Source organism: Columba livia, chromosome 9 (assembly GCF_036013475.1).
Source record: "Columba livia isolate bColLiv1 breed racing homer chromosome 9, bColLiv1.pat.W.v2, whole genome shotgun sequence".
NCBI lineage: Eukaryota > Metazoa > Chordata > Aves > Columbiformes > Columbidae > Columba > Columba livia.
The window spans coordinates 303,096-326,171 of record NC_088610.1 but is presented as its reverse complement, the minus strand read 5'-3'; the positions used below and the strand labels follow the sequence as shown (position 1 = coordinate 326,171).

The following is a 23,076-nucleotide window of genomic DNA, read 5'->3' as shown; positions in this document are numbered from 1 at the left end:
CTGGCGACAAGGAGCTGCTGCACCAGGAGGGCACACCCGCTGGCGACACACCCGCTGGCGACACACCCGCTGGCGACACACCCGCTGGCGACACCGCACGCCAAGGGCACACCCACTGGTGACACACCCGCTGGTGACACACACGCCGGTGACATCACATGCCGAGGGCACACCCGCCGGTGACTCCTCACTGTCCCACGGGCGCCATGGCTCTGTGCGGTGCAGGACACAGCCTCTCTGAGCAGACGGGAAGGGCTGCGGCTGCTGGCAGCAGGACACGGTGCCATGTGGGGTCCTGTCCCACTCCACAGTGCCACACCATGTCCCCCTGGGGGACTCCTGCCCCGGTCACTAACCCGTGCTCCGCTCGGGATGGCAGTGGAAACCAGCAGCCCTGAGCCTCGGGCTCCCGCCTCCGCCCACAGCCAAGGCTCCTGCCCAGGCCCCGCTCTGCTCGCTCCGCAGGACAACACGCGCTCCCTCGGCGCCAGAGCAGAGCCGCCATGCTCCCCCACTCATCACCTGGGCCTAAGTGGCGTGCCACGGCCCTAACAGGCAGCTCTCCAGGGGATTAACATTAAGCCTCCGCTTTGTACATTAATGCAGCACGTGAGACAAAGCAGTCCCGTCCTGTGTGCCCACGGCACGTGTGCCACGTGGGCCGTTCACCAGGGTGTCCATGGGCCACGGCAGCGCCTGGTGCCATCGCCCCGTGGCAAGAGGGAACGCTCTGCCCCGCTCCCCACACCGAGCCAGGGGACGAGGGCCCACGGAGCCGCCGCGGAGCTCGGGCAGCATGGAACGCCCAGCGTGCAGCGGGGAGCAGAACAGCGCCAACAGGAGCCTGCCCACACCATCCTGCGCTCGGTGCTCTCCCCTGCTGACCAGGCTCAGGCTTCCCCCGCACTCCCTTCTCAGGCAGTCTCAGGAAGGGCACAGGGACCCCTGATGCCAACCAATGTGACCAACTCCTGCTCCCCGGAGCTGGGAGAAGCGCCACAGCAAAGCTGCACGCCAGCCCCTTCAGGAGCAGCCAGGTCCTGATGGAACCAGAAATGCTGCCCATCTGCTGGCAGCTACACCGAAAACAGCTCTGAATGACCACCACCTTACAGCACTGATCTGAAAACACCAGTGACCTGCTTTGAAAAATGAAGCGTACAGTGTCCCGCAACAGCCGCCACCACCTCCACACCCCCGCCCCGCTCCGCCAGGCCAGGCCAGACAGGACAGCAGAGAAGTCAGCTCAACCGCCGTGCCCCGGCAGCCCACGGGCACCGACCCTCCCGCTCCGCGACTGCCCTCCTGGGTGCGGCGTGCTGAGGCCGGAGCCCCGGCAGCGCGGAGCAGCGCTGTGCCCAGAGGAGCATACAGGGAGCACGCAGTGCCCAGAGGAGCATACAGGGAGCAGTGCTGTGCCCAGAGGAGCACACAGTGCCCAGGGGGGCTGCGGGGAGCAGTGCTGTGCCAGGGGAGCACACAGTGCCCAGCGGGGCTGCGGGGAGCAGTGCTGTGCCAGGGGAGCACACAGTGCCCAGGGGGGCTGCGGGGAGCAGTGCTGTGCCCAGGGGAGCACACAGTGCCCAGCGGGGCTGCGGGGAGCAGTGCTGTGCCCAGGGGAGCACGCAGTGCCCAGCGGGGCTGCGGGGAGCAGTGCTGTGCCCAGGGGAGCACACAGTGCCCAGCGGGGCTGCGGGGAGCAGTGCTGTGCCCAGGGGAGCACACAGTGCCCAGGGGGGCTGTGGGGAGCAGTGCTGTGCCAGGGGAGCACACAGTGCCCAGGGGGGCTGCGGGGAGCAGTGCTGTGCCCAGGGGAGCACACAGTGCCCAGGGGGGCTGTGGGGAGCAGTGCTGTGCCCAGGGGAGCACACAGTGCCCAGGGGGGCTGTGGGGAGCAGTGCTGTGCCAGGGGAGCACACAGTGCCCAGGGGGGCTGCGGGGAGCAGTGCTGTGCCAGGGGAGCACACAGTGCCCAGGGGGGCTGCGGGGAGCAGTGCTGTGCCAGGGGAGCACACAGTGCCCAGGGGGGCTGCGGGGAGCAGTGCTGTGCCCAGGGGAGCACACAGTGCCCAGGGGGGCTGCGGGGAGCAGTGCTGGGCCAGAGGAGCACACAGTGCCCAGCGGGGCTGCGGGGAGCAGTGCTGTGCCCAGGGGAGCACACAGTGCCCAGGGGGGCTGCGGGGAGCAGTGCTGGGCCAGGGGAGCACACAGTGCCCAGGGGGGCTGCGGGGAGCAGTGCTGTGCCCAGGGGAGCACACAGTGCCCAGCGGGGCTGCGGGGAGCAGTGCTGTGCCCAGGGGAGCACGCAGTGCCCAGCGGGGCTGCGGGGAGCAGTGCTGTGCCCAGGGGAGCACACAGTGCCCAGCGGGGCTGCGGGGAGCAGTGCTGTGCCCAGGGGAGCACACAGTGCCCAGGGGGGCTGTGGGGAGCAGTGCTGTGCCAGGGGAGCACACAGTGCCCAGGGGGGCTGCGGGGAGCAGTGCTGTGCCCAGGGGAGCACACAGTGCCCAGGGGGGCTGTGGGGAGCAGTGCTGTGCCCAGGGGAGCACACAGTGCCCAGGGGGGCTGTGGGGAGCAGTGCTGTGCCAGGGGAGCACACAGTGCCCAGGGGGGCTGCGGGGAGCAGTGCTGTGCCAGGGGAGCACACAGTGCCCAGGGGGGCTGCGGGGAGCAGTGCTGTGCCAGGGGAGCACACAGTGCCCAGGGGGGCTGCGGGGAGCAGTGCTGTGCCCAGGGGAGCACACAGTGCCCAGGGGGGCTGCGGGGAGCAGTGCTGGGCCAGAGGAGCACACAGTGCCCAGCGGGGCTGCGGGGAGCAGTGCTGTGCCCAGGGGAGCACACAGTGCCCAGGGGGGCTGCGGGGAGCAGTGCTGGGCCAGGGGAGCACACAGTGCCCAGGGGGGCTGCGGGGAGCAGTGCTGTGCCAGGGGAGCACACAGTGCCCAGGGGGGCTGCGGGGAGCAGTGCTGTGCCCAGGGGAGCACACAGTGCCCAGGGGGGCTGCGGGGAGCAGTGCTGGGCCAGAGGAGCACACAGTGCCCAGCGGGGCTGCAGGGAGCAGTGCTGTGCCAGGGGAGCACACAGTGCCCAGCGGGGCTGCGGGGAGCAGTGCTGTGCCCAGGGGAGCACACAGTGCCCAGGGGGGTTGCGGGGAGCAGTGCTGTGCCCAGGGGAGCACGCAGTGCCCAGGGGGGTTGCGGGGAGCAGTGCTGTGCCCAGGGGAGCACACAGTGCCCAGGGGGGCTGCAGGGAGCAGTGCTGTGCCAGGGGAGCACACAGTGCCCAGGGGGGCTGCGGGGAGCAGTGCTGGGCCAGGGGAGCACACAGTGCCCAGGGGGGCTGCGGGGAGCAGTGCTGGGCCAGGGGAGCACACAGTGCCCAGCGGGGCTGCGGGGAGCAGTGCTGTGCCCAGGGGAGCACACAGTGCCCAGGGGGGCTGTGGGGAGCAGTGCTGTGCCAGGGGAGCACGCAGTGCCCAGGGGGGCTGCGGGGAGCAGTGCTGTGCCAGGGGAGCACACAGTGCCCAGGGGGGCTGCGGGGAGCAGTGCTGTGCCCAGGGGAGCACACAGTGCCCAGGGGGGCTGTGGGGAGCAGTGCTGTGCCAGGGGAGCACGCAGTGCCCAGGGGGGCTGCGGGGAGCAGTGCTGGGCCAGGGGAGCACACAGTGCCCAGGGGGGCTGCGGGGAGCAGTGCTGTGCCAGGGGAGCACACAGTGCCCAGCGGGGCTGCGGGGAGCAGTGCTGTGCCCAGGGGAGCACACAGTGCCCAGGGGGGCTGTGGGGAGCAGTGCTGTGCCAGGGGAGCACACAGTGCCCAGCGGGGCTGCGGGGAGCAGTGCTGTGCCCAGGGGAGCACACAGTGCCCAGGGGGGCTGCGGGGAGCAGTGCTGTGCCCAGGGGAGCACACAGTGCCCAGGGGGGCTGCGGGGAGCAGTGCTGTGCCAGGGGAGCACACAGTGCCCAGGGGGGCTGCAGGGAGCAGTGCTGTGCCCAGGGGAGCACACAGTGCCCAGGGGGGCTGCGGGGAGCAGTGCTGGGCCAGGGGAGCACACAGTGCCCAGGGGGGCTGCGGGGAGCAGTGCTGTGCCCAGGGGAGCACACAGTGCCCAGGGGGGCTGCAGGGAGCAGTGCTGTGCCAGGGGAGCACACAGTGCCCAGGGGGGCTGCGGGGAGCAGTGCTGGGCCAGGGGAGCACACAGTGCCCAGGGGGGCTGCGGGGAGCAGTGCTGGGCCAGGGGAGCACGCGGGTCTGGGGGAGCAGCAGCCACAGAAACAGCCTGCGCTGCCCCACAAGAAGCCACTTCACTTCCCCAACAAGCAGTGGCTCCAAATAACAAGATGTCTTGAGTAATTAGCTGAATGTTTTTGGATAGAGCTTGTAAAAGGAGCTTACGCATATTAAACAAGAAAGAAAGATCTACTGTCTATAACTTGTTCTTTACTAACAAACAAAACATTTGGACCGAATCCATTTTAAAGCAAACTTTTCAAGGGCTTTATGCTGAAATTATTCAATAGAAAGAACTGAACAGAGTCCAGGGCACTTGTGAGGGGCTGGCCACAAAAAGCAAGGTTTGTGGTCAGTTTGGTTCTTTAAGAAAATCAAATACTCTCTCTTTTTTGGCATTGACATGGCAGAGCTGTGGAGGTTTAGCAGCAGCACTGCATTAGCCTCCAGGAACCACACAAAACAACTGCTCCCTTCGCTGGATCAGCTGCTGGAGCAACTGTTAGAGCTGCCATTACGGAGCTGCAGAAGGAGAGAATTCCTCCTGAATGCACTGAAGGACAAAGGATCTCCGCTGCAGCAAGGGCTGTACGGCGCTGAGCGCTGCGACTGCAGTATCTGCGCATCCCGACACGCTCACCCAGCGGAGCCTGCTGCTCCACCGGGACGAGTAACGCCGGCAGCAACGCAAAATAATTCTACTCTGTGAACTGCTATTTTTACCTTGCAATAAGAACCAAAAGCTGACATTCTACAGTCAAGCAAAGGTAATCACAGCAACATGCAGCTTTTCTAGGCACAAGCACGGCAGCCGCTCAGCACCAGCGTTGCTACGTATGACTCCGATGCTCCACTGTACTTGGAATAAATGGCAACAGCAGGCAGTTAATACTGCTGTGTGGTCCGTGAAAAATGGCGTGTAAAGGAAATATGCGGAAAACATTGTGATTATTTAAATGAGTTTGGTTTGATACCACCAGAAAAAAACAGCCTGGGCAAACCGGTATTTAGCCCCTTATCTTTACAAATGGCCTTTAAAGAATGAAAGAGCTGCTGCCCTCATGTGCCTCTGCCCCGAATCTGATACCGCACTCACGTGGCAGCAGGCCCATCAGGCACATCAGCCACGCCAGCGGCAGCCAGAGGCACCGGGAACCGGGGAGGCCGGGGGGGGCAGAGCTCCCCAAACGAGCAGCCCGAGAAGCCCCCCGCCCCAGCTACAACTGCACGAGATGACGGCCACAACACCGCAGCGGGGCTGCCAGCACGGCACCCCCGCCTGGGCCGGGAAGCCTCAAAAGCGGCCACATCCTGCTCCAAAGGGAGGAACTTGGATGACGGTGCAGCTCAGGCACGGGCTGCAGCTCCCGCGGCGCCGTCTCCCCGCTCCGGGCAGGCTGTCCCACGCCTGCGTGCGGGGTTGAACGGCAGAAACTGAAGTCCTGCTTCACCGGGAGGCTGCAGCGTGACCCAGACCCCGTGCGTGGTAAGTGACAGAATTAACCTGTGAGGTTTCTGCACGAGATTTCAAAAAGCTTTCCTCGAACGCCAGAGCCTGAGCATCACACGCACTCCCGAGATAAATAACAGAATTATTTAAAGAAGCAAACAAAGCTTTCCTTATGTACCAAAAAGAAGGTGAGAAGAGAACACAACAACCACCTCTTGTGCACTCTTTGCAGGTTGTGTGTAACTGTACTGCAAACAACCCCATGCTGTTCTCACCCTCCTGCCGCCCCGGTGTCCCTCCGAACACAGGCCCGTGGGAAGAGTGGAACCCAAGGTGGTTCTGCAGGGAAGAAACAGAAGGATTCAGTGCTTTAAGGACAAAATTTGTTTTCAGTGTCATTGTTTCAGTTCCAAGTTGTGTTTTTCTCCTGTTCCTGGGATTAGGTCAGGGTAAAGCACAAACATCAAAGCACTGTTGCAATCAAAGAACAGTTGTTTTGCTTTCTCTTCTTGGCCAATTAACATAGCTTAGGAGGAGAAAAAGCAGCCCATTCATACTCAGAAGCAACCTCAGCTTTAGGTCCTAAGCTGCTTTCTGTGAGTTGGGTTGCCGCAGGAACGGGCCGGGGTGGGAGCCGGGCCCCGGGGGCTGAGATCATCTCTGCCTTTCCACTCCTCACCCCGCGCCGCTGCGCGCCCAACGGCCAACGCGGCCAAGGGAACAGCGCCCTACCAGTGTGCTTGAGGCTGCATTCCTACAGCGCATTGTCCTCAGGCGTCTGAGGCACCCAACACAAAAAGCACCTGCTACACAAGGTAAATAAACCTGACAAGAGTCCGATTCTAACAATAGTTAGTAATTATGAGGAAGACCGCTCTTCCCTCCCAGAGCATGCCAACGCGTACTGCTCCCGACTCACCCCAGGCAAGGCTGCAGTATCACTTTGGGTTCACATCAGCAGAGGTAAGAGCGCGTTTGTTGCTTCCTTGCTGGACTTTGCCGGCCTGATCCCTGCACACAGGAGAGATCACTCCGAGCACTTACGTGCTTTATCTTCATTTCCCCCAGTGGCCAGTTTGAATTTATGATAGTGCACATTCAGTGGTGCAATAGTGCAAAGGAGTGGAAAATCCTAGCAAGAACCTCACTAATTACCTGGGAGTATCTCCCCAGCATGCTGCAGAAAAAAGAGATGGATTTCTTCCCCAATCAGCTTTGCCATGTCAAATACCCGTAACTGTAGGTGTAGTCTGTCGCACGGAAGGACACCTATGGATACGGAAGCTCCTGCGGGCTGGCTGGACCCGCTGCTCTCCGCGCAGGCGATGCGGGCGGAGCAGGAGGCGGTTTGGCGCTGCCGGAGCCACTGCCACGACCCACGCCGGAGCTGTGACTGCGGCTGGAACGGCATGGAAACGGGACACCGGAGGTCGGCCGTGCGGATGCCAGTGTGATGGCCAAGAGTTCCCTAAAGCAAGAGCATAAACCACCTCCTGGGCAGTAATTAAAGGCAAAGAGCAAAGCAGTGGACAATATACATGTATATAAATATGGGCTTGCTGTCACATTCTGTATAAACTAATCAGTCCCTAGCCACCACTGCCCCCTTCGCTCTGCATTCCCTGAACCTTGGTTTACTTGCCAAGATGTTATCCAGGCTTCAGTGGTTACAGTTATTTACCTGGACCTGTACCTCTCATCTACACTCTGCCCTCCACATGTACAAAGGGGAAACGTTTCCAAATCTTTAGGCCAGAGGAAGCGTTCTGGGTGAATCCCATACCCATCTTCCAAAATGCAGCGTTCGCATCTCCCTTTCCATTTGCAAGGAAAAAGAGTTGTCCAGCCGCAATAGCTGGTATGTGGGACACTGAGACAAAGAACATCTGAAAAAGAAACAGAAATCAGTTTCTGCACTGTGCAGACTGACAGTACTTATTTCTGTAGATTTGCCTTCTCTGTCACGGTGGTGCTGCCAAAGGTCAGCTTACCAGCTACATCCACCCGCCGAACGGAATGGTGTCCACACAAAGCAGAGGAGCTGCCAGACAAACCAAGGAATGCTCCAGCACGCTCTGATCCTCAGCAGCCGCATGCTACTTCCAAAAATGAAATGGAAGTGTAAACACATAATGACATTTACTGTTGTTCATGCCCTGTATCAGTGATGCCGCCAGCAATTCAATCTTCTCACTGCTCTCCAGATGCAGCTGAGGAATCGGGGGTCAGTGTGTTCATTCCTACTGCTGCTGTCTTCAAATGGTGGTGAACTACTGCCCCTGACATCAGTACTAATGACATTTCACAGTCTGAACGCAACTGGTCACAACCTCCGAAGAACAAACTCTTAAAAGATACTTAAGCACCAAACTTCCATTGGTTCAGATGGAAATTATGACTTTGAATACACTTATTCTGGTCACAAGCTGCCATTGAAATTTTAGGAGGTGAACTACAAACCAGCTCCTAGAACTCCTTTCTTCGGCGGCTCTGTTTCCGAAAGGCGCTGTGCCGCGCCCCGCTCAGCACGGCCGCGCCGCCGCGACTGCCGCGCCAAGCCGTGTCCCTGCCGCGCTGCGGGCGCCCCGGACGCAGCAGGGCCGCAGCCCTCCAGAGCACGAGGGCTGGCCCACTGTGGCCACGCTGCACCCCCCAAAGTGTTCACCCCGGCACGTCCGAGTGCCTCGGTCCTGCTGGGAAAACACGGGCACACGGGAGGATTAGACCTTGAGAAGGCGAGGGGAGTGAGACACACGACCTTCTCTATCTCCTCCAGCCTCCGGAGCGCAGCATGCCTTCTGATTTTTTCCCAACTATGTTTCTCCTGGTTTACTACATTAAACCACTTAATAAATCAGCAGCGGGGCTGTGAATAGGAACGGATTACACACTGGCTCCTTCAGTGTCTGGACAACGGTTTGCACTGAACCAGTCTCTCGCTGATAAGAACAGAGGCACCCAAGAACAAAACTGAATCTACTTCAGTTATTTCTGTGGAACAGAGATGATCTTTAGTGTCCGGTACGTGCCCTGCAGCCCGTGAGACGCGGTGCTCGCTAACTGAAAACTATCAAACACTACCGTTTCAAAGATGCTTTTTGTTTCTATTTGTTCAATATTTTCAAGGGTAACACATGGAGGAGAAAAATGAAGTGCCTGATAACAGATGATTCTGAATTGCTGGCTTGGGTAGCATGAAGGGAAATGCAAATGCATTATTGAATGAGCAAACAGAAGGCTGGGTCACCCCCACCCCAGCCGAAATCTGAACGGGCACTTGCTCAGAAGCTGGCATCACCTTTATTCAGCACAGCCTAGTTATTACCTTAAATACGCAGCACATTTAGCTTACAGCAACTTCTGCCATGAGACTGAGAGTACATTAAAGGGTGCTAGTAAGAGCGATTATAAAACACCTACTAGATCAAGGAGATGCTGCTGCAATATTTTAATTTTCATTTAAACTATAATTTACACCACTCTGCTAACAAAAGGGAAAAAGGGCACTGTAAATGTAGCAGCAGGCACACACATCTTCCTTTATTCTTCCCTATTTTAAACTTGCGGTTAAACTGAATAGACTTCTAAGTGCAAGTAAATTAAAGCTCCATCTAGTGCCAGGGTCTCGGAAGTTACTGAAAGATTTGCAGCCCAAAAATAGCAAAACTACCAAGCAGCACAAGCCTAGCATCTCAGAGCTGCCACGCAGACGACGAGCAGCGTGTCGGAATTACCGTGTGTGAGGGCTCAGCCTGAAAGCTGCTGTGTCTTGGACCAAACAGAGAACGCGGCACCAGCAGGACGGGGACCGAGCGCTGGGAAAACCGGCCTGCAGGAGCGAGAGGAGCCGAGCCGGGCTGTGCAGGCACGGGGACAGCGGGGACAGCGAACCCACGCGTGGCACACGGCACACCCGCACACGGCACACCCGCACACGGCACACCCGCACACGGCACCGCCTGGTACACCCGCACACGGCACATCTGCACACCCCAGCACACCTGCACATGGCACACCCGCACACCCTGGCACAGCCTGGCACATGGCACACCTGTACACCTGTACACCCTGGCACAGTCCGGCACACCTGTACACCCTGGCACACTCCGGCACACCCTGGCACAGCCTGGCACACTCCGGCACACCCACACACCCCGCCTCGGCCCCACAGCCCCGGGCTCCCGCACCGGCCACAGCTCCGCCCGGGCGCCCCGCGCTGCCCCGCGGGTCCGGCCTGGAGCAGCAGGAACACAGCAGGGCCCAGGACGGTCTCAGGACTGAAACTGGATTTCAGCACTTGAACCCCCTGTTTAGATGTATGCCCCAGCTACATTCTCTCTTCTTTCAGCAGAAAACATGACACCAGCTGCCATCCTTGAGGCAGCGTGTAAGAAAGATCGCTGGTTCCATTCCGCAAAGGAACTTGCTGGAGCGATATTTAATCGGAGTTGCACTGAGGCAAAAGAAGGTCTCACTGATGAATGCTGAGAACACCTGAAGAGTGCATTAAGTTTAACAATCTTTTAACTGTAGTTTGAAAACTACCTGGGACATTCATTTATTTGTTTGTTGTCACACCCTCCAGACAAGCTGCCCTACAACCACCTGGAATCAGACCAAGCGCTGTTTCCCGCCGCGGCGTCCGGAGAGGCCTGTCCCCGGCGGGACGCGGCTCCGGGCCGGGACACCGGGGCGGGAGGACGCGGCCCTGCCCGCGGCTCCGAGAAGCACAGAGCGCGGGGCTGCAGTTCGCCTGGCTGTTTGTATGCGGGAGAAAAGCACACGGCTGCGGCAGACACGATGCCCCGCGTGCCCAAACCGAGCAGCGCTTCAGCTACCAAAAACTGACACAAAACAGTAAATTTAAAAAAATCCAAAAGCCAAGCAAAGTTCCATGCCTCTGGCCACCTCTTTTAGTGCTCTGGCCAGCCTACAGATCAAATCCACGAAGAACTGTCCTTCCTCAGATCTAAAGCATTTCTAGAAGCCACTTAAATGGAAGGAATCTGATCCTCTCATCATCTGACACAGCAACACGGCCAGCATCTGATTTTAAAAGTTACATTTTACATTTGTTACATTTCACCGTGATGGTTAAATAAAGGATAAGGAAGGGAAATCCTTCTTAACTACTTATCGATCCTTAGAAAGACAAAGGTTTTGCTAAGCGATGTATGCGGGTAAAACCTCACCAGACAAAGGTCTTCTATGGAGACGAATCTCTCATCCGCACACGGAGTTGAACCACCTTTCCAACCATGCGAGACACACCAGAGGAGCCCCTTTTCTCCAGAGCTCTGGGGACGGTGTCGGGAGCGGTTCGCAGGGCTCTCAGCAGCACAACCACCGCTGTGCAGCGCTGTACGGGACCCTTTCCCGCACAGGTAAAGCTCTGAGTTGGGGTCTGATCTAACGATTGTGGCATTTTGAACCACCACAATTTCAAGGTAGCTTCAGGTTTTCCTCCCATTATGGTGTTATTTTTACAATCCGTCTGCAGCTGACACTCCTCCCGGCCGGCAGTGGCTCCCCGTGTTCCAGCCAGGCCCCGGCGCAGCTGCCGAAGGGCCCTGCAGGCCCGTTCCCCGCGCTCAGCGCCGTTACGACCGGCGGCTCCTCACCTCCGGGCTCTCCATCAGCAGGAGGGGCTCTGCTAGCCCCTGACTCCCCTAAATCAATGCCCCCGCTGCACTCCCGAGAGCCGCTGTGGTGAGGAGCTCCGGCTCCGAGGGGCTCGTTTGCACAGAGCCGTCGAGCTGCGTTCTGCGCGTGGCCACGCGCCGTTCCCGTCCGCACACAAACGCTCCTTAGGGCCATCCCAAACGGGCCAGCTCGGTGAAAACCAGAAGAACCTGCGACATGGCAAGAAACCTTACTGGCTGTCCAACCCTTCTGACCACAGCAGCAGCTCTGGTAGTTACAAAGCCCGACAGAAAACTGCAAGTTATTTTACTAACAAAATATACACCCTCCTTCAAGTCTTTGGCCAACTTCAACTTTTATGTAACCAATATAAAAGCAGTGAAGTTTCTCACAAAGCTATAAATAGTACGCTCTGGCTCAGCACAGTAGAGACTTGAAATTCTTTCAAATGATTATTTTTCTTAGATGGGATCCAACATAAATTTTAGACAAAGTCCTGAACTGAAGCAAAAGGACTAATGGTTGTTACAAGGCGTATAAACCCCAAAGCGCGGCTGCAGTGTGCACGCGCCTTCCAGACACAGAAACTGCCGGGCAGGGTGTAGAAAGAGACCAAACCTCAAGAAATCACGATTTAGCAACTACTTATTGTACGTGTATAGCTTATGTTCAGACAGCACCATTTCACACATCAGCCCGGGTCCTGATGTTAAACCGCCACATTACACCTATCAATTTCAACAATATCTTTGTTTATATATAAATCCTTCATTTAACAAATGTCTCAAATTCCAGTTAAGACTTATAAGAAAAAATAACGCTGGAACGCCTCTCTCTTACAATTTTTGACATACAGAGTACATCCTCGTTTTGTTAAACAATAGTGTCTAGACAGGTAGCGCTATAATGATTGTGTAACACAGAACACAACCCATGAGGCACCTGATAGTGAAAACAGAATTAGAGGATTATGATTTTTAGAAACAGCACTGGTGACTGCTGAATCTGCAAATTACACACGGTACCTGGTAGTTTCATAACATTAAATAACAGTAACCCGATTTAGCTTCACTTTCTAAATACATTATGAGAGGCACTTCACAAATAACAAGACTAAAAGCCGAGCTACCAAGCAGGTGCCAAATCCTCTATTCTCACCCATCCATTTATGCTCAGGAGATCCTGGACTTCCATGCAGTTATTTCGATCTACATCGTTAAAAGCAGACAAGTGTATTCCCCATATTGCTAACACGATCTGCTCACCAACACAGCGCTCACGCTCCTGATCCCCTGGTGTACGTAGCTATTACACAGGCGATACTCCCCACGGAGCAGTGGTACTATACTAGACCCACTCTGCGTTCTTTGACGTGCAGGTGAAACCTTTGGCCGGTCGCCGCGGCGAAGCGCCGAACACGTGAACGGATGCGGCTCTGCAGCCACCGCGGCCGGTAAAGCAGCAGCGCCTGTGGCTCCCCAGGCGCCGCGGCCCTGCCTCCTGTCCAACGGGCTGCGGTCGGGGCCCGCGAACGCACGCTTGGTCCTCAGCAGAGGACGGACAGACGGGTGGAACGGTGCACCCAAGGTGAGGGACCTCTGAAGTCCTGGAAACCCCAGGTTCTCGCGTGAGACATCTCCAAGCAGCCTGCTGCACATGTGCATCCCACCTGTCGTTAACCAAGGATAACGACGCCAGCAAAGAGGCAGCTCCGGAATGTCCCTGGGTTCAGGGTGACGGGATATGGTGCCTGCCTCTGTCTTCATTAAATCCACTTACTAAAGTCAAACAACTTGGAATCCTTATTGCAGCTTGCAAAAACAAACAAAAAACCCAAAACACAACTACACAAAACCCAAGTGCATGTTGGTTGAACTCTAAAAACAACAGACCCATGAGCCTCCCGTGCATTTCCGATGGACGCATTCCATTCTGCACAAATAACAGTGTGAAACTGCGGCCTCCTACAGAAAACCATTGATGAAGAGAAGCGGCCCTCCACTTCAAACAGAGGATAACTCTTCCTCCTTCCCACAGAAGGAATCTGCAGGGAGATGATAATGAAGGCAAGCCAAATCTCACAAAAAGCTTAGCTACTTAAAAAGCCAAAAGCAAACTTTAAGCCTGTAACTCTTTGGTAGACAAAATGATACAAGGACATTTTTGGTATACAAGGATGGCCAGAAAAGGATAAAGCAAAGTTCTGGTGCTGCCCAAATTCAGAGTGGGAATAGCACTGTTAAAATAAAACGGAGAAAATACTTACGGAATTAAGCTAAAAGATGCAAACAAGCTCTTTTGTAAGGATCTAGTAATCTCAGCCATCTCTGTTAGATCTAAACAAGTCAGCCCTGTGACTACTGAACGAGGTTTCAAACGGGCTAAGAACACCCTGAAGTATTCTGTAGGGATACTCATTAGAGATACCTGGTGAATGTTCTTCCTGGGGATATAACCTCAGGAGAAGGCAGATTCAATTGCTGTGTACTATGCCTTGGCATATTCATGTACAAGCTCAAACTCCATGAATTAAAGCTTCAAAGTTAAGTACACAGACCGCCACTTCACATCCCACTTATCTCCATTTCCCAGAGAATCCCAGCAGACACCGAGCAGAGAAAAATCATCCTGCTCAAAAAGGAGGTGACCCCACCACTCCAACTCAAAATTTAAGCAAGACCAAGGCGTTGTCCTAAACCATGACCTTGAAGGTGCGGGTGAATGTTGCCCAGGGACAGCATCACTGCAGCAAAATACTGGTATCAGACCTGGACCTTGTACAAAAGAACACAGAAATAACCAGAATAAACTGGAATAAAATGTGAAATGGCCACTTACAAAACCACACAGAAATAAAATATAGTAGATGCTAGTGTGCAAGACGGGGAGCCCACCAACTGAATACAAGATCAGCGATTTGGTACAGAAGTGCTGTTACTATGCTGGACACGGGCTCAGCTGGCGGGACAGCAGTGTGGTCAACTACCAGCAGCACCAACGGGCTTCCCGAGATCCTCACAGCTTCCGAGTCACACGAAAGAAGGCACAGAACATATAGAAATAAAACACAAATGCAACCAGCTGGGTGAACGTTGCCTCCCAAGAGACAGAGCTGGCGGAGCCGAGCCCACCGGGAGCCGAGCCCACCGGGAGCGGGGCAGGCCCGGCACGCCGGGAGAGCTGAGGAGAAGGGTCAGAGGGGGCTCTGCGCTGCTCCGGCAAACACAGCTGCGAACCGGTCTGGCCGATGCTGAAAAGCACCAGGGCTTGCCCCAAGCACCGACCACGCTTCCAGAAGCGAGAGCAGCGCAATTTCTTGGTCCTCAGAGCAACGTTCCAGCTGCCGCAAGCCAAGGGACCGAGGCGGAACGGCGGCCCGGCAGCCGGTACTCACCCGGCCGGCCCCTCTCGGCGCTCCGGGCAGCGCAGGCGGCGGCATCGCGGGCGGGCGGCAGCGCCGGGGCTCGAACCGCGGGCTCCGCCGCTGCCCCGCGCGGTCTGAGGCAGCGCAGCGCGCGCTCTCCCGTCCCGGCGGGCCCGCCGCACCTCTCCGCCGAGGGCCGAGCGGACCCGGACCGGGACCGGGACCCCGCCGCCCGGCTCCCGCCGCATCGCATCGCGCCGCTCCGCGCGGCGAAACCCGCCGCCGTTCCCGCCTCGGCCGCGCGGAGCCGGGCGGCGCGGGGGGCGGTGCCGGGCCGCGCCCCTCCTCCCCTCCGCCCCTCGGCGCCGGCAGCGCGGAGGGCTGGGCTGGGCCGCGCCGCTCGCTGCAGCGCTCGGCTCCGCTCCGCCGTCGAGGAGGGAGAAGAGAGAGGAGAGGGACGGGACCGCCTCGCCCAGCCCCGCCGCCCGCCGCCCGGCCCGCGCCTCGCCGCCCGCCCCGCTCGCCCCCACCGCCGCCCGCGCGAAGATGGCCGGCTGGCAGAGCTACGTGGACAACCTGATGTGCGATGGCTGCTGCCAGGAGGCCGCCATTGTGGGCTACTGCGACGCCAAGTACGTCTGGGCAGCCACGGCCGGCGGCATCTTCCAGAGCATCACGGTGAGGGCGGCGGCCGGGCAGGCGGGCGGGAGCGGGGAAGGGCGAGCGCGCCTGCGGCGCCGGCCCGGCGGGAGCGCGAGCGCGGCCGTTAGCGCGGGGCGGGGGACGGGGGCACCTTGGGGTGTGCGGGGGGAAGGCGGCGGGCGAGAGAGAGGGGCCCGGCCGCCTTTTTGTCTGTGTCTGCCGGCGGCGCCGCGGGAGAGGGGCCCTTCCCGCCGGCGGGGGCGGGGGCTGCGGCCCGATGCGGCGGGGCCCGCCTGCGGGGCTGGCGGGGCGGCCGCGCGGGGGCCGCGGGGCGGCGGGCGAGGCCGCGCGGCGGGGCTGGCGTAGGGCCGCCCGCGCCTGGGCCCGGCGCTGCGGCGAGGCTTACGTGCGCGGCGTAGGAGGCGTTCGTGAATGCCCACCGCGCCGCCGGCTCCATGTTTTTCACCGCCAAGATGGCGCACTGCCATTGATCGCTGCCTCCCCTCCCCCGCCCCGCCCGTCCTTCGCCCCCGCCGCCGCCCCGGCCCGCCAGCCCCGCGCCCGCCGCCCGCCCGGCGCTGCGGGACCGCGCCGCCGTTACATAAGGGCCGTGCGGCGCTCTGCAGCGCGGCCTGGCCCGGCCGGCCCGGCGGCCGGCGCCGTGCCCCGCCCCGGGCGCGGCGGGGCCCGCGGCGGCGTGGGCCAGGTCCCGGTCCCGGTCCCGGTGCCGGGGCAGCGCGGGCGGGCGGGGCCCGCGGCGGCCGCGCAGAGCCGGGCCGTGATTGCGGAGCCGGGCCCGCCGTGACGCTGCACTTTGCGGCCGCGCCGCCGCGGCTGGGCCCGCGCCCCCCCCCGCGCCGGCCGCGCCGCCGCCCGACCCCCGCGGCCGCTCCGGGCCCGGCGCTCCCGCAGCGCGGCTGGCGGGGCCGCCCCCGCGCACACCGGGCCGGGCCGGGCCGGGCGGGCCCGCAGCGCAGGGCGGCCGGGCGGGCGCGGCGGCGGCAGCCGCGCTGAGGCCCGGGCCAGGCGGCCGGGCGGGACCGGGCTGTGCGCACCGGTGACAAAGCGCCGTCCTGGAGCGCTTCTGCGGGCAGCAACGGGAAATGCGCCGTCCCGGCCTCCCAGCGCGAGTCAGAATGCTTGCTGAATAGAAATAAATCAAACGCTGCTGTGCTAACTGCGGACTTCTTTCTTTGACAGCCGGTAGAAATAGATATGATTGTAGGAAAAGACCGAGAGGGTTTCTTCACCAATGGTCTGACCCTTGGTGCGAAGAAGTGCTCTGTGATCAGAGATAGCCTGTATGTCGATGGCGACTGCACAATGGACATCAGGACAAAGAGTCAAGGTGGTGAGCCAACGTACAACGTTGCTGTAGGCAGAGCTGGCCGAGGTAAGCACGATTTTCTTCACTTTCAGATCACTGAGGTAGGAATGCGACCCTAAACACAGGCTTCAGCTGCGGAGAGCACCCCCGTCCTGCGTTCAGCGGCCGTTTTCGGGCAGCGCTGCGCGGGGGCGGGTGGCCGTGCTCTGGCTCGCTGACCGACCTGCCTGGGGAGCGCAGTTGTGATCGCAGCCAGGCGCTGGGCAGGGACACGGTTAAACGCATCCGACCAGCAGGAGGGAGCAGACTGCGGCTCCGGGCAGGCTTGCCGAGTAGTGATAACTTGGTATCTAAAGCTTAGGGCAGGGATCTGTTAATGATTGGTAGCGAAAGTAGCTCTTCCTTCTCAGCTTCTCAGTGGGAAGTTTATTCTGCAAAGAGGTGAATTCCTTGTATGAGCTATTCCTACTTGCTTTTTAACAAGTTTTACGCTCTCTTCTGGCACTTCCTATCGAGCTCTCTGAAGTTTATCTTCAGGCAGGAAAGCCCATCCAGTTCGGTATCATTGAGAAACTCACTTTATGCTGGTGCAGCTACTCCTCGTGCTCCTCCTTTAACTTCTGGGGAAACCTGTTGGGAGGAAGGCACTAGGTTTGGATGTAAAAAATGTGCCTCAAAATACTGACTGTTCAAAATACCTGGCCTAACATTTTTTTTGGCTGGCACTGGAGCAAATTGGTGAGCAATGGGCTTTTCTTGTAAGACCAAACTAGAGCAGAATTTGTGTATAGGCCAAGCTGGGTGCCCGCGCTCCAGGAGCGTCTGCGGAGCTGCGAGAGCTGTCACAGCGAGGCGCAGGGCGCAGCGTGAGGGGCGTGAGCTGAGCGCGCTGCGGGCTGGGAGCTGCTGTCCGGCCCGCGCTCGCTTCGCCGGCGTGGGAGCACAGGGTCAGCGGCGAAATCTCCTGCCTTTTGTTTTACACCAATAGCCTGTTTTGTAATTGCATTGTGGCGTGAAAAGTCTCAGCCCAAGTCTGGTCCCAAGGCAGTTACTGTGGTTCTCACACCACTGCGGATCGGAGTGCGGGCACGTTCCCGTTGTGGTCTGCGCAGCCCTCCTGCGCGTCCTGCTGCCCTTGTCCGTGACAGCACCTCCCTCCGTGCCCTCGTTTGTCCGAGGTGCGGCCGATCTCCTGGCTGGTGCTGCTGGAGAGGTGCGCGGTGCTTTCTGGAGGTGCTTGGTGGCGTTTTCCTCCGCGGTGACCTCTTGGGGCTTACACCGCTGCGCAGCAGCCCCGAGGACAACTCGCGCCTCCTCCACCCGTCTGCCTCTGTTTCTACAAAAGTCCCATTAAACGAGCTTGATACCCAAATACTAAATCTTGAACTTGAGTGTGTTTATTGCACTGCCTAAAACTGACGTGATTTCCTTGTCTAACACACTCTTTTTAAAACTTTTTTCTTTTCTCTTTCAGTCTTGGTCTTTGTAATGGGCAAAGAAGGGGTCCATGGAGGCGGATTGAATAAGAAGGCATACTCAATGGCAAAATACTTGAGAGACTCTGGGTTCTAGTTGCTAGGCAGACTGTTAAGTATTAGGGGAAGATTGCTATTAAACTTTCCTGGTGGTGAGCTTTAAACCTTACATTCTGGAAACTTTATTAGCAATGCAGGGTGATGGGGTATGAACCTGTGTCTCCTTTGTATCCCTTTGTTGGTGGGGAAAGGTGTTTGGGTTTGTTTTTCTTTTTTTTTCTTTAATTCCGTTCATTTCTGTTTTGTTTCCTTGTGTACTCCAGCATTGGTTATAGTCATGGGAAAGGAAGGTGTCCATGGAGGGACACTCAACAAGAAAGCGTATGAACTGGCTTTATACCTGAGGAGGTCTGACGTCTGAGCAGCCTCTCCCCATCACCGAGCAGCTTCTGCTCCGCCACCCATTGTGCTCAGTGCTACCAGACTGTAGATGGTAGTTTGTGGGTTTTGTTTCCCCATTTCCTGCTGTCCCAGTCCCCCCGTTCATTCCTGTGTTAACCGCTGTACGTAACCGCGTCCCGTATCTGGCACCATCACTGCACCACAGAGATATGCATGATACCTTGAGAAACTCGGGAGGGAATACGCCAAGTGTAGGCACGGCGTTGGCTTAGCGATTAGGGTGATACTGACAACTAAAACAACTCAAATACTAAACAAGGTGCCGATTGTACAATCTAATTTGATCGATGCCTCTTCAGCACTTTGAGCAATGACACACGAGTCTTCCTTTCACGGAGCGCGGCTGGGAGGAAAGAAGTGCATGCATATCTTCTGTCCCTCTTTCTGTTCTAATCCACGTTTGTTTGCTCACACCCATTTTTATAGTGCCTGGTTTGTTTAACCAATTTGCCACTCGAAAGCTATTAATGTCGCGCTGGTTTTGTCATTGCACTTCACTGTAGGCTTAAGTCTCTTATTCTTCCTTCACGATGTCTGAAGCTCGTCCTGCTGAACAAGTGCAATCACAAAACCGCAAGGGGTACAGACGCGCTTCCTCCCGTGACCGTAGCACCACCGTCCCGCGACCCCACGGACATTCCATCGTTGCAATAGCGCAGGCACTTTTTTTTTGCCAGCCCCTGTTCTGTAGCTGACCACTGCAGGGCTGCCCTTGCGGACACGAGGTCCCGCCACAACCACCTGGAGTGTCTGTTTCAGTTTCTGATAGGACCAATTTTGATTTGCAGCCCGGGGCTGTGGGCGCTCCTGGGTTTGGGTCTGGGGGCGCGGGGTCCCGTGGGGAGCTGCCCGCGCGCTGCGCTCCCCGCGGCCGGCGCTCGCACCCGAGTGTCCAAACGATGCATTTCAAGCGGAAGCTCTTCATCCGGCCCCACGCTGCAGGAGCCGCGGGCGCGCCGCTCCTGCTCCTGCTCCTGCTCCTGCTCCTGCTCCTGCTCCTGCTCCTGCTCCTGCTCCTGCTCCTGCTCCTGCTCCTGCTCCGTCGTTACGCCCGTAACCAAACCCCCGCCCGGCGCTGCGTGTCCATAGAGAGCTGCAGAGCGCGGTCAGAGGAATAGTGGGAGAGGGTGTTGTTGGAATGACTGACTTGGCTGTCTTGTGATGATTTTTTAATATGTATTCTGTGCCATACTATTGTTTAAAAAAAAAATGAACTGTTGCTATTGTGAGATGGATTTTAACCGACTAGGAGGGTTTCTTTGGAATGGCACTACCTAGGGACATTCTAGTATTTGCTTCTGTTGTTGGGCCTTGTGGATAATGTACAGATTTAAACAAATTCTTGTTGCTGATTTGTCCATTTCTTTCCCTGCACTTTGTTACATCTGGGATACAGTCTAACTCATCTGATTTAATATGCATTTCAAAAAATGCCATAACTATTAAAAACACCTTGTTTACAGACAGATGAAATAAATTTATTCCAACCAAACGAAATCAGACTGCTGGTGATTCTTTCCTGCGCAGGCGTCCTCACGCTCCCCCGGCGCGGCCGGCGCAGAGCTCCGGTTCCTGCGCGGAGCTCGGGTTCCTGCGCGGAGCTCCAGTTCCGGTGCAGCCAATGCAGAGCTCCGGTTCCTGCGCGGAGCTCCGGTTCCGGCGCAGCCAATGCAGAGCTCTGGTTCCAATGCAGAGCTCCAGTTCCGGCGCAGCCAATGCAGAGCTCCGCTTCCGGCGCAGAGCTCTGGTTCCGGTGCAGCCAATGCAGAGCTCCGGTTCCGGCGCAGAGCTCTGGTTCCGGTGCAGCCAATGCAGAGCTCCGGTTCCGGCGCAGAGCTCTGGTTCCGGTGCAGCCAATGCAGAGCTCCGGTTCCGACGCAGAGCTCCGGTTCCGACGCAGCCAATGCAGAGCTCCGGTTCCGGCACAGAGCTCTGGTTCCAACGCAGAGCTCTGATTCCGATGCAGAGCTCCGGTTCCGGCGCAGCCAATGCAGAGCTCCGGTTCCGGCGCAGAGCTCCGGTTCCTGCGCGGAGCTCCGGTTCCGGCGCAGCCAATGCAGAGCTCCGGTTCCTGCGCAGAGCTCCGGTTCCGGTGCAGCCAATGCAGAGCTCTGGTTCCGGCGCAGAGCTCCGGTTCCGGTGCAGCCAATGCAGAGCTCTGGTTCCGGCGCAGAGCTCCGGTTCCGACGCAGCCAATGCAGAGCTCCGGTTCCGGCGCAGAGCTCCGGTTCTGGCACAGAGCTCCAGTTCCAACGCAGCCAATGCAGAGCTCCGGTTCTGACGCAGAGCTCCGGTTCCGGCGCGGCTGCGGGGCTGGGCAGGATCACTGCAGCGGAAGGCCGGGCAGGCTGGGGGGCACGTCTTCTGGAATTAGAAGCTGGTTTCTTGTCACTTCACTCGCCGTTTATGGGGCTCCACGAGAGGGGTTCCCCGCCACGCGAGTACCCAGCGAGCAGGGGGTCTGTGTCACCACGGGCTGGGGCACCTGCTGCCGAGGGCTCCCAAGGGCTCTGGGGAGACGGGAGCCTGGGGACGGCGGAGGCAGAGAAGCCCAAACCACAGCTGTTAGTCTTGAGCTAAGGCTGGGCTTCGCTCCTGCAGGGCCAGTGCCGTTAGAAAGCCTTTGTTCTCCCCTGCATCTCCAGCCATTGCTCGGCACTGGCTCCTGCCCACCCAAACCCTTTCCGCGCAGTGTCCTCTCTGCCGGGTTGTGTCCCACCGTGTTGCCCAGCTCGGTGCCGGCGTTTGGACGGAGAACAAGCCCCCAGCCCTCAGCAAGTTTATGCTTGGTAGTGACCAGTACAGAGCTCTCAGTTCCCCCGTGAAATTGTGTTAGTGTGTGAATCCACATTCTGCTCTGCATCTAAACCCAGTTCAGAACTGTACGTGCTGTCTAACTGCAGCTTTTGGCGGGGGGACACGAAGGTGACCCTGGGGACACCCAGCCCTTGTTCCACCCCACCCCCCACAATTGTACCGTGCAGGATTTGGTCAAGGACTGGCGCACGGTGGCAGGGCGGCGCCCGACCTGTACAGCTCTCAGGGTTTTTACCTCGTTGGTCCCTGCAGGCGGGCGCTTTGGCAGCTGCGCACAGCTGTCTGCTCCAGCTGCGCCTCCCCACGGCCACAGCACCCGCCCCCGCACCGTCAGCGCCCCAGGACGCTGAGCGCTCCCTGCCCTGCCCTCCCCTTCGTGTTTCTTTTGCAGCCTGGGTGCTCATTCAAGGCTTGGGTTAATAAACTGACCCCAGAGCTGAACTCACACTTGTGTTTTAAGAGAGAGATGAGGAGAACCAAGAGCCGCCCGGAGAGGCCGAGCTGCCTCGGAGCTGAGGAAACCCTGCGGCTCACGGGGACCGCGCAGCAGTCACAGCCCGCAGGAAAGCCACGGTTCTCGTTCCCCCGGGGTCTGGACAGGCCCTACAAGTTTTAATGTAATGTACAAGTTCTGCTTAGAAGTGCTAAGAGATGCTCAACCTTCCCAAGTATTTCTATTCCTCCTTTAATTCTGATCCTCACAGGCAATGGCAGGAGACGAGTGAGCTGTATCTGTGGCACTGGGGCAGTGTGGCAGGAGTGTCACTACACCGTTCAGTGCCAAGGCCTGCTGAAGTAAAATTTACACTAATACCATTAGGAAATGTAGAAAGGGAACAGCTTTCTTACAAACATACAGTGTAATTGGGATGGAAACAGAATGTCCTTTGCTGCAACATTTTCTCTGTATAGCATGGAGAAGAGCAGCTGAGGAACCACTAACGAGCATCATTTTACTCTTTGCCACTGCAGCAACCACCACAGCCAGCGCCACACAGCACGTCACCGAGGGGACTTCAGACCGTGGTTCTGGACCGCTTGATGCTTCGGGTGCCTAGAATACAATTCCGAATGAACACACAACACAGGAACAGCTGGAACCTGTTCTAAGAAACACCTTTTAGCTTAGTAAGTTTTCAGAAACCAGTTTTCACATTTAGACTTAACTAGACATACACAAGCAGAAGTGGCGTTCTGCATGGTGAAAATACAGATGGTCAGTAACCCTGTGGACGGCTGGCGGCAGTAGCATGAAGGTGCATCATTCTTTATTATCCTTTTCCTGCGCCTCATGCTGAGAAATCACCGTTCCCTGCTCGTAGCCGGGGGTGTCGGGCCAGGGGTAACAAACAAACAGCCCCTCACCCAATTTCCTCGGCCAGGCTGCAGCTCACCGGTTCAGGTCAGAATAACGAGCCCCAGCCCCTGGGGTTTGTCCGGGTGCGGGGACACCCCAGGGACACCCCAGGGACACCCCGGCTCTGCTCCCGTCCTAGTGACACCCACACCGACTCCAGCCTCCTCAGACTGAGTGTGAACACGACTCCAGGTGTCCACGTAGCTCAGTCCTCCCGCACACGCACCGGGGACAGCGCTGGTGACACACGGCACCACGCGCGTCAGTGCTGAGGGACCTTCTGCAGCTTTCAAAGCACTTTAACCTCAACAA

General features: G+C 58.3%; 2 protein-coding genes across 22 annotated transcripts in view; one reads left to right on the top strand and one right to left on the bottom strand.

Moving 5' to 3' along the window:
* The window catches only part of LOC135580212 (uncharacterized), an 80,715-nt gene extending 65,745 nt beyond the window's left edge, over positions 1 to 14,970 (bottom strand). For all 20 annotated transcript variants that reach the window (XR_010474528.1, XR_010474530.1, XR_010474529.1 and 17 more), the window contains exon 1: positions 14,715 to 14,970. Coding sequence is in view for 11 of the 20 variants with exons in the window: in XM_065073350.1 (XP_064929422.1) it covers positions 14,715 to 14,937 (223 nt within the window). In the remaining 9 variants the exon portion in view is untranslated. The remainder of the gene's footprint in view (positions 1 to 14,714) is intronic.
* An 83-nt stretch (positions 14,971 to 15,053) lies between these two features.
* PFN2 (profilin 2) lies at positions 15,054 to 20,087 on the top strand. 2 transcript variants are annotated; one of them, XM_065073355.1, is made up of 3 exons: positions 15,054 to 15,362; positions 16,527 to 16,719; positions 18,128 to 20,087. In XM_065073355.1, exons 1-3 carry the CDS (start codon positions 15,231 to 15,233, stop codon positions 18,223 to 18,225), a joined length of 423 nt encoding a protein of 140 aa, XP_064929427.1. In that variant the 5' UTR covers positions 15,054 to 15,230; the 3' UTR covers positions 18,226 to 20,087. The 2 variants fall into 2 exon arrangements, with proteins under 2 accessions (XP_064929427.1, XP_064929428.1); XM_065073356.1 differs by having other exon boundaries at positions 15,057 to 15,362; positions 18,452 to 20,087.
* The last annotated feature ends 2,989 nt before the right edge of the window (positions 20,088 to 23,076 follow it).

Bases quoted from the DNA above. Each gene is read 5' to 3' on its own strand.
- PFN2 (XM_065073355.1), top strand. From the start codon at position 15,231: ATGGCCGGCTGGCAGAGCTACGTGGACAACCTGATGTGCGATGGCTGC. The intron at 15,363-16,526 runs GTGAGGGCGGCG...TTTCTTTGACAG, and splicing joins GCATCTTCCAGAGCATCACG to CCGGTAGAAATAGATATGAT. The intron at 16,720-18,127 runs GTAAGCACGATT...TTTCTCTTTCAG, and splicing joins TGTAGGCAGAGCTGGCCGAG to TCTTGGTCTTTGTAATGGGC.